Source organism: Camelus ferus, chromosome 13 (assembly GCF_009834535.1).
Source record: "Camelus ferus isolate YT-003-E chromosome 13, BCGSAC_Cfer_1.0, whole genome shotgun sequence".
Taxonomy (NCBI): domain Eukaryota; kingdom Metazoa; phylum Chordata; class Mammalia; order Artiodactyla; family Camelidae; genus Camelus; species Camelus ferus.
Window position 1 is genome coordinate 30,908,995 of NC_045708.1, and position 13,634 is coordinate 30,922,628.

The 13,634-nt window shown below is 40.6% G+C and overlaps 1 protein-coding gene and 1 non-coding gene across 2 annotated transcripts; one reads left to right on the forward strand and one right to left on the reverse strand.

Annotated features, from left to right (window-relative positions):
* Positions 1-8,239: 8,239 nt before the first annotated feature.
* On the forward strand, positions 8,240-8,321 carry TRNAS-GCU. Its single transcript has one exon. It is a non-coding gene; the product is annotated as a tRNA-Ser (tRNA).
* Positions 8,322-12,357: 4,036 nt separating this feature from the next.
* Positions 12,358-13,296, reverse strand: LOC102521376 (olfactory receptor 2A12). The gene has a single exon (XM_006178484.2). The coding sequence runs from the start codon at positions 13,294-13,296 to the stop codon at positions 12,358-12,360; it is 939 nt and encodes a 312-aa protein (XP_006178546.2).
* Between the last annotated feature and the right edge of the window lie 338 nt (positions 13,297-13,634).

Consider the following 13,634-nt stretch of genomic DNA (forward strand, 5'->3'; position numbering starts at 1 on the left):
TTCTGACTTTTCTCTTTCTCCCACAGCCCACATGCATACTTCAGCAAATATTGCTGGTTCCCTTTAAAATATATATCCCCCCAAAAGATCACTTCTCATCATCTACATCATTAATACTCAAGTCATCGTTTTCCCTGCAAGAAATATTTCAATATCCTCTAGCTAGTTCCATGGCTTCCATTCTATTCCCCTACAGTCTATTCTTAGCACAGTAACTAGGGTACTACTATTAAAATGTAAGTCAGATCATTTAAACATCATGTAAATCCACTTATCAAAACCCTCCAGAGATTGGGGGGATATAGCTCAATGGTAGAGTGCATGCTTAGCATGCATGAGGTCCTGGGATCAATCCCCAGTACCTCCATTAATAAATGAATACCATACAATACATACATACATACATACATACATACATACATACATACATACATACTTAATTGCCTCCTCCACCAAAAGAAATAAAAATAAACTTAAAAAACCCTTCAGTGTCTTCTTGTAGCACTCAGAAGAAGAGCCAAAATCCTGATCAGTGCTCCTATGTCCCAAATTACCTCCCTGGACTCATCTCCTACCTGTCATGTCTCACTGTCTCTGCTCCAGCCACACAACCTTCTTCTGCTCTCCACTCAAGGCACACTCCTACCTCAGAGCTTTTACTGTTCCCACTGCTAAAAATTCTTTTTCCCCAGATATCTTTATGGTTCACTCCCTTCCTTCCTTCAATAATTTGCTCAATTTTCATCTTCTCAGGAAATACTTGAATGTTTCCTGACCACCCTGTTTAAAATTAAATATCCCATGCTCCCTACATCCTGTTTTATCTTTCTTCATAGTAGTTAGCGTCTTCTAATGTACAATATAATTTTTTAAATCATTTGTTTCCCTCACAAGAATTCAGGAATTTTTATCTTTTTGATTTATTGTATATTATCAGATTCTACAGCAGTGCCTGGCATATAGTAGGCATTATAAATGTTGGCTACATAAAAGGGACTCTGAGTCTGAGCTGCACCCCCCCCCCCCATCCTCCCCACCTCAAAGCAGCCACTGGTGCGCCTTATGATGGAACTATCCTTGGTGCTGAACTTTGCTTCCCATCGAGCTAGCCTTTGTGCTGGCATCATTTGGGGGCTTTCCCTTGGATTTGCATAGCTCTCAACAGATTTCTGAACAGGGACCAGTCTAGATCATTTACACATCCATTATCCATAGTCATCCCACAATGCCACAAAATCAATATCTACTGTTAATTTCATTTTGTAACTAAGGACACAGACATTTACCAGAGTTAAGCAAAGTACCAAAAGGGCTGCCTAGAGCACTGTTTTTAATTCTTGAACCTGCAATTTAAAAGGGCAAATGACAAACTAGAGCTTGTCCATACAGAAAAAATTGCTTATCAGTAAAGGATATGTGAAACCATGTTATTTACAGAAGGGTGGAAGAGACTGAGAAAGTTTAGCTTGGAGGCTTATGCGGGACTTTAGAGATCTCACCAAATATTCCAAAGGTTGTCATGCAGAAAAAGGTGGAATTGTGTATTGTGTGTTACCAGAGGGGAAAATTTGAAATGTTTGGTGAAATTTGTAGGGGGGCAAACTTTAAGCTCAATTTACAAAAAAAAAAAAAAAAAGCAAAAAACAAAATCTCTGGTGATTAATACTGCCTAAGAATGAAACATTATGCCTTTAGGAGTAGAGTGAAATAGCAAGCTCTCCATTTTTAGACGTTTTCAAGCATATGCTATAAGGCCATATCGTTTGGGGTAGTATCACTGCTTTGAAGGTGAAATTATAATGTACTACATTAAAAGTCACTTTTGCCATAAACATCCTAAGATTCTAAAGCTCAATGACACCAAGATTCAGAGAATCTGTGATTTTAGGTGTGACTTCTCATTATGTACCCATCCTCATAACAGAATCTAGAGTCAAAACAAAGTGACATGGTAATAATGAGAATGAAGGAAGCCAGAAAGAAAGTGGGAATACCGTATTAGCCAACTGTAATGTAAAATTTTAAAAGATAATTTAAAATTTCTGCTGTCTAATTTTTGCAGATATGAAGCTCCCATGGGAACAATGATTGGTATTCAGGAGGGGTTACTCTCCTGCCTCCTGAGAAGGCCCACATAGGTTCCACCCAGAAAGAAGAAGGGAGAGTCTGAAAAAATGACAGGCTACAAGCTGAAGGGAAAACACTGTTATAAGGCTTGCCCCGAATCTTCGTTATGCTTTCCTGTTTAAAATTCTTTATTCTTGTCTCCTTTGAGAGGATGTTCTAAGAATCAAATTAGGAAACTATAGACAATTTAAAAGTCATTAAGTAGCAACTGAATAGATCACAGGAGGATTATACAAGATCCAAGACAGAGTGGGGCAAGAAACATTCCTGAAGAGAATATTCACTGAAGGAGAATAAGAGCTTCTCCCCTGACCTTTCCTGTTCCAGTCTTTCTTCCATCCATCCCAACCTGCACACTGCCAGAGAGGCTTTCAAAAAGGTGGATCTGATGATGCTATTTCTCTGCTTAAAATTCCTTAAAAAAAACTCCCATTACTATAAGCTAATGCCTAAATTCCTTGGCATGGCACTCAACACCCGTTGAAATTACCTTCCTGGCATTCTAGCTTTATTTTCTGCACTTCCACTCAGCATGTGTACCTTCATATAGCTTACTCTCTAGGAATGTTATTTGCTTTTTAAGATGATTTTTAAAATTATTTATTTATGTCTTTGGCTGCTTTGCCCTACAACAAGAGTTGAGAAGTTGTGATAGACACCATATGTGTCCCACAAAGCTTAAAATAATTACTGTCTGACCCTTTACAGGAAATGTTTGCTGACTCCAGCTGAAGACAAATCAACTCACTCACTATCCTTCAAATATTCCAGGTCCTTTCACAAATCTGTTTTACATGAGGCAGTATGTACCAAGGAGGCAGTAGAAGTTCTGGGGTCAAAGGAAATTTGGTTTGACTCCAGCTCTGCCACTTACCAACAGCACAACCCAGAGAAAGTCATTAATCTCATTAAACTTCCATTTCACCATCTGTAAAACTGGGAGAATAACATATACCTTGAAGGTTTTTGTGTAGATTAAATGATATTTTAGGTGTATGTAACAGTACAGCAATAAGTGTCAGCTATTATCACTGAAATTATGAAATCACTTTCCAGTTGAAAGGCCCTCCTCTGTCTTCTCCTCTTGGTAAAATCCTAATCATGGAAGTATTCTCTTATTCCTACCATATTTCTCCTTCCTCTGGGCTCTGATAACACCTTTAATGTGCTTCTATTATTCCCCATACCTATACACACCCTGGTTTGTGGAATTCCTTAAAGTTGGAGAACCATATCTTATCTTTCTATCTCCAATGCCTAGCACAGGGTATGGGTAAGAGCTACTGAATGTCAGATTACTGACTTTATGAAGTCATGCCAATAGTATAAGAGTGAGTTAGTTGCAAGAATGGACTCCCAATCCAACGACTTTCCCAATACTTTTCTTTCAAAATTATTATCAAGGTCTTCTTCCTTGATGACTTCTACCTGGGTTATCCCCTCCCAAAACAACCAAAATCCTCTCCTTGGAGATTTGTTAACTGAAATAAAGTTAAATGGAAAACAGGAGAAATAAAATCAAGAACACATGGGCAGTCCTTGTATTATCTTCCTCAAATATGCTTCTCTTCCAATCTTAGTCTGTGCCACTTGACATGTCGTTAGGTAGGGGATGAGGCAGGGAGAGACCCCATTTTCACTGAGTACTTATCATGGGCCAATTACTTTATATCCAAGATAGAAAAATGATTAAGAGCATGGCACTAGGAATCAGACCTGGGTTTGAGTACTGACTCCATCACCAATGAGCAGAGTGACTTTGGGAGAGTTATCTAAATCGTGTGTCTATGTCCTCTTCTAGAAACAAGTGATAACAATAGTATTTATCTCAAAGGATTGTCCCAGTCATTAATTGAGACAGCACGTGTGAAGCTGATTAACACCACGCCTGCAGAGTAGTTAGTGCTCAGAAACAGGTAGTTATTATTACTCTTATCCCACAACAAATCTTTTTCAAAAATACTGAATTTTTAGAAAAAAGGAAATAGGGATTCAGAGAGGGTAGCTCACCTGATGTTGCACAGTATTAAAGGACACAACCCAGATCTGTCTTTCTCCAAGGGCCTCTCTTCTCTGGGCTCCACTGCTGCTTCTGCACTGTCTGAAGGCTGACCCTGTGCTAGGGCTATGGCTGACCGCGATCTGGTGGGGTAGCCTTCCCAGGCTTCTGGTCTTGCCTTTCATGCCTCTGACCTGTCCTACCACCCTGATTCCAGGTTCAGCATACAACCCTCCTCCACACCCATATCCCACGACTGCCTTGGGCGGCTCCAGTATCCATATACTGATCTAGAAGAAAGTCTTGTTTTTGCTACTCTTCAGAAGCTGCCGCAGCTCAGCAGCTCCCTGGGAGATACCTGGTTGGTGTATTAATGAGGCCCATGGGTGTCAGGGATCAAAGAGTCCCTCAGGGTGCAGCCAAACAGACCACAGATGTCGCCTTAGGAGCCTTCTAGTCCTGAGGGATCCCATTACTCAGGAGAAATTCAGTAAGGAGGGAGCGATCAGGTTAGAGAAAGAAGCTCTGTAAATGCCCTAAAGAAAAACTTAGGTTCTGGGGGTCTAGAACTACAGAGGGGGTGTGGAAGTTGGTCCCTTAACTCAGGCCTCCATGTGGCGGCCCCCAGGTTAGTGCATCTAGGGGGCTGATACCAGAACCAAAGTTTCAGCTGCTCTGCTGGTATTTGAACTTTATTTAGGCCCTCCATAGATAAAGAATGCCAGAACTAGAAAGCTCTTAAGTACTGCCTTCCCAAACTCCCATTTAGAGGTGGGGAAACTGAAGCCCAGTGTTCAGAAATAACTGTGGAAAGTCATTAGGACTCAAAGCCAGGTATCCTGATCCTTCTTTGTCACTTTGTCATGTTGTCCCACCTCTCCAGTTACTGGTACATCCAGAAGGCTGATCTGGTTGCACATCTGTCTTTGGCCTCTTCTCATTTCTATGCCTGCCCCACCTGCATTTAGCTCTCCTTTCTGAGGCCCAGGAATATCTCTTCCCATCTTTGTCTTCACAGGCAAAACCACAAAGTGGATATTTGAGCAAGTTGGGCTTTGGATAGGAATAGGGGTCAGTAAATGATGGGAGATGAGGCAAGAGAAATTGTCAGAGCCAGATCATGGAGGGTCTTGTAGGCCAGCCTGAAGAGTTTACCGTACACCCTGAAGGCATCAAGGATCCATAGAAATGTATTATCCAAGAGAGTGACATGGTTTAGTGGCTAGGGCCAACTCACAGCGGCTCGTTAGAGCTGGTGGTGCTCATCTCCTTCCAGCTCTGCTCAGCGATATCATATCGGCAGCTTGAACATGGTCATGGTGGGAGTATTCACAGCAAGAAAAATTGGCAAACACAACAAATCAGAGTTTTTGTTTTCCCTGGAGAGCTGGTTGTTAAATAGTTACCAGCACACCACTGGTCAGAGCAGTGTTTTGAAAGATTGGTTTGCCAGTTTGGCTAATAAGACTGGAAGGAGGGAGTCCATTTGGAGTCTATTAAGAGCTCACATGAGAGATTATTAGGCCTTATTGGCCAGGTAAAATGGGAATGGAAAGAAGGAGACAGAATGAAAAAAATTAATGGTGTTTAGCTGTGGCTAATTAATTGGACGTTTGGCATTAGTTGCTTTGGGATATTGAGTGGATCATGGTACCATTTATTGAAATAAAGAATCCATGAGGGGGACAGGTTTGAAGTGAATAGTGATGAGTTTCCTTTTGGACATGTTAAGTTTAAGCTGCTTGAGATGTCAGTCAAGCAGATTGACACAGACATATGTTCATTACTTTTAACATTACAGAGAACTAAGGTTAACTACACTGAGTCCCAATAATGGGATTGGAATTAACTTTGCTTAATGGCACAGGACTTCAGAATTTCCCTCTCTCCTACTTCTCCTCACCTCCATCACACATATCCCTTCTTTCTCTGATGTTCAACATCAGTCTGGAAGATCCCATTCTGACCCCGAGGGTTTCAGTTGCTCTGTAGTAATATTTGTACATACCTAGACATAAGGGTGAGTCACTTTTTGTCCTGTCATACAACTCATTTTCCAGAGCTTTTTACACCTTCTGTCCTCTCCAAGAAAGGACCTCAGCTTACCTACCCAGGTTTAGGTTGGCCTCTACTAACATTTGCCAGAGAGCCAAGGAGAAGACAAAACTTCAAGCAAGAACAACAAATAGAGCTGAATACTACAGCTAAAGACTTTTAAGCTGAAGGAGATCGTGCCACATCAGAAAAGAATGCCTCACATCAACTGAAGGTGTTTGATGTTATAACTGCCTACACACCAACTCACATGCATGCAGTCAGTCTTAGCCCTTGATATTAGTTCTTGTAATGGGCTGGGGCGGGGGGGGGGGATCTCAAAAACCAAATTGAAGCAATCTATAGACAATTTTATTTTTATTTCAGCCTTCTGCCAAACCATTGTTTAATAGGCTCTCCTTATATGCAATCTTTTTGGCCTTAAGTCCTATTCAGATTATTTCAAATATTAGTGAGATGAGATTTTCATATAGTTAAACACACATATCTTAAGTGTACAATTATAAATGTGCATGTGCCTAATACACAAAATAAAAACTGACAGAAGTAAAGTGGAAACTAGGCAATTCAAAATCATAGTGGGAATTATAACATTCTTCTCATAATAATAGATAGACCAATTAGACAAAAAAAATTGTAAGAGTATATATAAATTTGTTCAGCCACTATGGAAAACAGTCTAGAGATTCCCTAAAAACAAAACAAAAATAGAGTTGCCATATGATCCTGCAATCCCACTCCTGGGCACATATCCAGAAAAGACAAAAACTCTGATTTGAAAAGATTCGTGCACCCCAATGTTTATAGCAGCATTATTCACAATACCCAAGACATGGAAATAATCTAAATGTCCATCAACAGATGAATGGATAAAGAAGAGAAGATATTCTATCTATCTATCTATCTCTCTATCTATCTACACACACACATACACACACAAACACAAATATTAGCCTTAAAAAATGAAATATTGCCATTTGCAGCAACATGGATAGACCTATAGATTTTCACATTAAGTGAAGTAAGTCAGGCAGAGAAAGACAAATATTATATCACTTATACGTGGAATCTTAAAAAATAATAGAAATCAGCTTATCAGACTCACAGACAAAAAAAAAAAACTTATGGTTACTAAAGGGAAGGGGTGCGGAGAGGACAAGTTAGGGATCTGCGATTAAGAGATACAGACCACTGTTTATAAAATAGACTAACCACAAGGATTTACTGTATAGCGCATGAAACTATATTCAATATCTTGTAATAATATACAATGAAAAACAATCTGAAGCGGTACACACCAGCACAATATTGTAAATCAACTATAGTTACATAAATTTTAAAAAAGAAAAGAAGGACACATGTATTTGCAGGGAAAACAATTCATAGCCTTCTCATGCGGATGACCCAGGAGAAGAGCCCCGAGAGTTAAGGATTCTTCTCCATGCATTTCACCCTGAAGTACTGAAGATGCGGCAATAACACTGAATTGAGCCCTACTCAGATCCGTCGTTTAATTTTCCAGACTATTTTATTAACCACAAGTTAGGAGTCCAGAATTGCCAGCTCCCTTGAGATTGACGTCAGTAGGACTTGCACTGTGAATCCCTGCTCCCTTTGGACTTCTTGCCCAGCTCTGGGGTCGCGGGGGTCCTACAGAGGCGGGGGCCAGGCTCCCCTGACTCCGGAGGGTGACTGTATGCTCGGGTTTAGCCCAGGTCGATCGCCCTAGCCACGCCCACCGCCTGCCGCTGCTAGGTGCTGACATGCCTCCTGCCTGCGACCAGGCAGCCTGAGAAAGGGAACAATACTGCCCAGGCAAATATTTCTACCACGTCTCAACCACTTTATGACTTCTGTGAAAGCCAAGCCCGTTTTGGTTTTGGTTTCCCATCGCAGCCTTTCTACTGCAGTTCTTTGTCTATTCATGTGGAAGCTAGCCCTCTCTGCGTTTCCCACACGACTGCAAGCCATCTCCTAAATGTCTTTCTATGCAAGATAGCCAGCGAGTTCCCGAACATAAAGTCTGAAATAAAGCACTCCAGAGGCCCAGCATACATCGATGAGGTGGCCGAGTGGTTAAGGTGATGGACTGCTAATCCATTGTGCTCTGCACGCGTGGGTTCAAATCCCACCCTCATCGGCTGTGGCCTATTTAGTAAAATAGAGGGGGACAAAAGGAGGACCATCCTTCCCAATAAATTCACCCAAGTGAAAGCTGCCTTCCCCTGCTTACTCCCCACTATTACGACAGCATGTGTGGATTTCCCTATTTATAGCTGATTGGCTACTGATTGCCTATATTGCCTAAACAGGGTGCTTCCTATGATAAAGTTCCTTCTGGCAGGCCTCCTTTCAGGTGCCTGCGAAAGAGGGGGTGGAGGAGCAGAAAGTGAAAGATGGATGAAGTTGGCAGAAACTGGAGTCTGGCCACTTCTGTCCCTCATTTTATTTATTTATTTATTTATTTATTTATTTATTTATTTATTTATTTATTTATTTATTTATTTATTTTTCAGACCCTCATCTTAGAAGCTATTACCCCTGAGCAGGGAAATAAATTCAGCAAAAAGTAAAGTCAGCAAAAAGATGAAGTCAGCAGAAAAAAACACAGCAGGACAAACACACCAAGGCAGAATTTCAATTACTTAGATTCTCAAGAACAAATCTACCAACTGAAATTGAAGAAATGTCATAGCACGGAAAAGATGAGCACATGAGTTTTTAGAAAATTAAGAAATTTGGAGGTAAGCTAGTTTCAAGTGACAATCCCACAAACCTCTTTCCAAGAGGTCACATTCAGGATGCTGCTTTAAGGATGGAACCAAGGACCTGTTGCTAAACAGCTGCTTTAAGGATGGAACCAAGGACCTGTTGCTAAACAGTGACTGGGTTAGATATTCCCAGACTGTCCCCCAAGAGACATCCCGTGTAAGGGCCACCGGGAAAGGAGAGGCACGGCTCAGAGACATTTAGAGGAACACAGTGTCCCAGGATTTGGTAGGAAAGATGGAGGGAAACTCTGGGAAGAGTAACTTGTAGGACTCCATCTAAGCTTGACTTTAAATGAATTGAAAGTTGAAACATAATGAAATAATAAAGCAATATTTCACCCCCACCCCCACAAAAGAAGATTTAAATAACAATGTTAACCTTCTTGATCTAATTGACATTTATTACTCATTATAGCCAATAACAGCATTCATTTCAAGTGTATATGGAATGTTTCACCAATACAGACCAAATATGGGGTCATAAAATTTTGAAAGATTGAAATCTTACAGAGTATGGTATTTGAACACAATGGAATTAAGTTAAAAATCAACAAAGATATTTAGAAGAGCCCCAAATATTGGAAGTTAACACATTTCTGAATAACTTATGCATCACAAAGGAAATTAGAAAATATTTTGAACTGACTGATAATGAAAAGACAACATAATAATGCAACTAAAGCAATGCTTAGAAGGACATTTATAGCTTTTAGTATCTATGTTAGAAAAGAAGAAAGTTTTTTTTAATTGTAATTTTTCACCTAAATAAATTTAAAAAATAATGAGATGAAAATGAACAACAAAAGGAAATTAATGAAACCAAAAGCTAGTTCCTTGAAAGGCTCCATAAAATTGATGGATCTCCAGTTAGTTGATTAAGAAAAGAAGACAGAAAACACAAATTATCAATATCAAGAGTAAAGAGATATCACATAGGTCTTACAGATATTAAAGGACCAATTTTATGCTGATATATTAAACAATTAGATAAAATGAACAAATTCCTTGAAAAATACAACTTCCCAAAAAGGATATGAGAAGAAACATAAAATCTGAATAGTCTTTTGTGTATTAAAGAAATTAAATTCACAACAACAAAAAAAAAACTTTCCCACAAAAGAGAAATTAATTAACTGGATTTCACCAGAATTAAAATCTTTTACTCATTAAAAACACTATTAAAAATGAAAAAGCAATCATTGGGGATAAGATATTCAAAAATACAAAAATATAACAAGACTTGTATCCAGAATAATAAAGAATTCCTATAAAAGATTCACATATACTTCCCATGTGGTCTTAAGTAAGTTCTTTATTTCTCTGAACCTCAGTTTTTTCATTAGACTAATGATAGAATCTCCTTCATAAGGCTGTTACAAGGATTAAATGGGTTTTGAGTTCATTTATATAAAGCTCTTAGCACAGGGTCTGTCACATAATAGGCACTCTTTAAGTCTTAGCTATTGCTATTGTCATAACCATCATGATTATTACTGTAAGAGGTTTGGGAAGGCCACTGACTATTGAGACCACATGGACCAGCATATCACAGTGGGAGCTCCCTGTGCCTCAGAATCACCTTCATAAATATAGAATGGATCACCTTTTATGTTACCATCCCTTTATGGAAGAAATCTGTCTCAGGTACTGAGACAATGAGAGTGCTTTCCTTCTAAGAATCTATCTGCTGTAGACAGCATGTTTGTGTCTCCCCAAAATTCATACGTTAGCCACTGTATGTAAAAATAGATTTTAAAAAACATAGATTTTTTCTGTATAGCACAGGGAACTATATTCAATATCTTGTAATAACCTTTAATGGAAAAGAATATGAAAATGAATATATGTATGTATATGCATGACTAGGACATTGTGCTGCACACCAGAAACTGAACATTGTAACTGACTATACCTCAATAAAATTTTTAAAAATAAAAAATAAAAACATTGTAAAAGTTCATGATACGTATTTTTATAGGCTTCCCATTTGCTGATATTTTTATTAAATAAATTATATGTAAAATTCTTAAAACTTTATTGGCACATAAAAGCTTAATAAATAGAGCCAACATTATTAGTATGATTACTCCTCACCTAACAGATATATTGAGTCCCCACTCTGGAAGACATTGCTCTGGAAAGGTAGAACGAATGATATTCTCTTCAGCAACGACTTTGAGTGTCAGTCTTACTGCATCCTTCCCAGCATTGCATATCACTATTTTTCTAAACTTTCCTAGTTTGATGATGAAAAATGATATTCTACTGATTCAATTAGTGTTTATGAATAACAAAAGCAAACAACTTTTTCATGATAGCTGAATAACAACATTTAATCTTTTTCATCCACTATTTCCCAAATTTTGCTAGTCTGAATCCATCAACTGTCCCACTCACTGGCTTCATCTTCCTTCTCTGGTTTTTCAGTGGAGTGCTCATTCCTTCACGCATAAAATATCTGTTGAAAGGCAGTATGTAAACAGCATAGGGCTGGGTCCTAGGGATACAGCACTTGGCTGGATAACCCTGCCTCACAGAACTTGCTGTCTAATAGAGACAGAGAACTGAGATTTGAACCACGTGTTTTTACTATTATGAGAGAGAGGTACAGGGTGCTTTGGAAGGCTAACTCACTCTGGGGGCTCAAGGCAAGGCTTCTTTGAGGAGCTGCAGTTTAAGCCAAGATCTGACAGATGAATAGGAGATCAATGGCATGGCAGGATGGGATGGAGGTGGGATGGGGTTAAGGGTGAGAAGAGAAGGAATAGCCTATGTAGAAACCCTGAAATAGGAAACAGTATGGCACATTCAAGGCAAAGACAGAAGTCCAGTTTACTTGGAGTGAAAGAGAGAGGAACAGAGCGGCCTGAAATGAGTCTGGGAAGGTGAGTGGGGCCAGATCACACCTAGCCTCAGCCATCCCAACTTGTCTCTGATCTGTATGTCTGAAACAAGCACGCAATGCTCTGCAAGTCACTGCAACTGCATTTACTTCTTCCTCCTCCCTGAGCCAGGCATCCTGCAATGTCAGTGCCCTTGCTCTTTTATCCAATTAACCCCTAATATCATGTGTGCAGTTTCCAGAGGGTAATGCAGCTTTTTCAAGATTCAGCCACAGGGCATGCATACCCCAAGGCCCATCCCTTTGTCTTAATTGATTTTAATGGCTCAGATATCCTTCTTTTGTTAATCACTGAGACTCTGAAACAAAAGGAAACTAAAAGACTGATGTGCCTGGAAGACAACTCATCACAGGTCTGTCCCCCTAGGGCTTGTGTAGAGTTGAGATCTGGGGCTGGGGGGGGGTGTGTGCTGGTGCTGCTGGGTCATTTGAATGAGTGTTTGATGCATTGACTGTGCATCATGAGTCTTGTTTCTCTGTCTCCCAGCTACCCTTCCAGGGCCTTATTCTGGGGCCCTGCCCCAGCCCATCACCTTGAGGAAAGCCCTCTTTACATCCTTGTTCCGGAGGCTGTAGATGATGGGGTTGAGGAAGGCAGAGACGACGTTGTAGAACAGGGCCAACTTCTTGTCCTCTTCTGGGAAGGCCTCTGAGCCAGGCTTCATGTACATGACCATGGCTGGCACACAGAACATTGTGACCACAGTGATGTGGGAGGCACAGGTGGAGAAGGCCTTCAGCCGCCCCTGGACTGAACGGATCTTCAAGATGGCAAAGAAGATGTTGATGTAAATGACAAGGATGAGGGAAAGTGGAACCAGGATGACACTAAAGCCAAGAATGAAGTCTACCTGGTCATTGACTGAGGTGTCCGCACAAGCCAGCTTCAAGACTGCAGGGACTTCACAGAAGAAGTGGTTGATATTATTGGGGCCACAGTAGGGCAGACGCATGGCAAAGGCAGTGTAAACAAGAGCAGAGATGACACCCCAGAGTCCACAGAACATGACCATTACCCCACACAGCCATGGGTTCATGATGACCTTGTACTTGAGTGGGTGGCAGATGGCCACATACCTGTCTACAGACATGATGGTAAAGAGCCAGGACTCAGTGATACCCAGCACCAAAAATATGTACATTTGGGCCACACAGCTGGCAAAAGAGATGGTCTTCTTCTGGCTGGCCAGATGTGCCAACATCTGGGGCATAGTTGTGGTGGTATAGCCCAGATCCAACATGGAAAGGGTGCCAATAAAGAAGTACATGGGTGTGTGGAGGTGTGAGTCCAGGCAGATGAGGATGGTGATCAAGCTGTTGCCCAAAATAATCAACAAATAGGTTATCAGGAAGGCTGAGAAGAACAGAGGAGTGGTCCTGGGGCTGAAGGTAAAGCCCAGAAGGATGAATTCAGTCACAGAGGACTGGTTAGGCTCTTGCATTGTGTTCTACTTCTAAATGAAAAAGAATGGCACCCACTCAGATAGAGAACTAGCTAAGCTAAGTACCAAGTGAAGGTTACTGATGAGGTGGGGATAATGGTCACTGTCTAGTTATAACGAAACCCAGGATCTTCCTCAACGTGACAAGCCATTTCACCTGTTCTATCCACTGCCACCACTTTCAGGAAGTTTATGAAGAGGAAAGGGCTTCCACATCTGGTCTGGGCTCTGCCTCTGACCCACTGGTGATGACTCGTCTCAGCCTCTTCCCCAGCTGTGGAGCAAGAGCACTGGGCTGGCTGATCTCTACTTCCCCTTGGCATCCCCTGTGCCTTAGT

Excerpts from the sequence above, each read along its gene's own strand:
- LOC102521376 (XM_006178484.2), bottom strand. The coding sequence starts at position 13,296 with ATGCAAGAGCCTAACCAGTCCTCTGTGACTGAATTCATCCTTCTGGGC.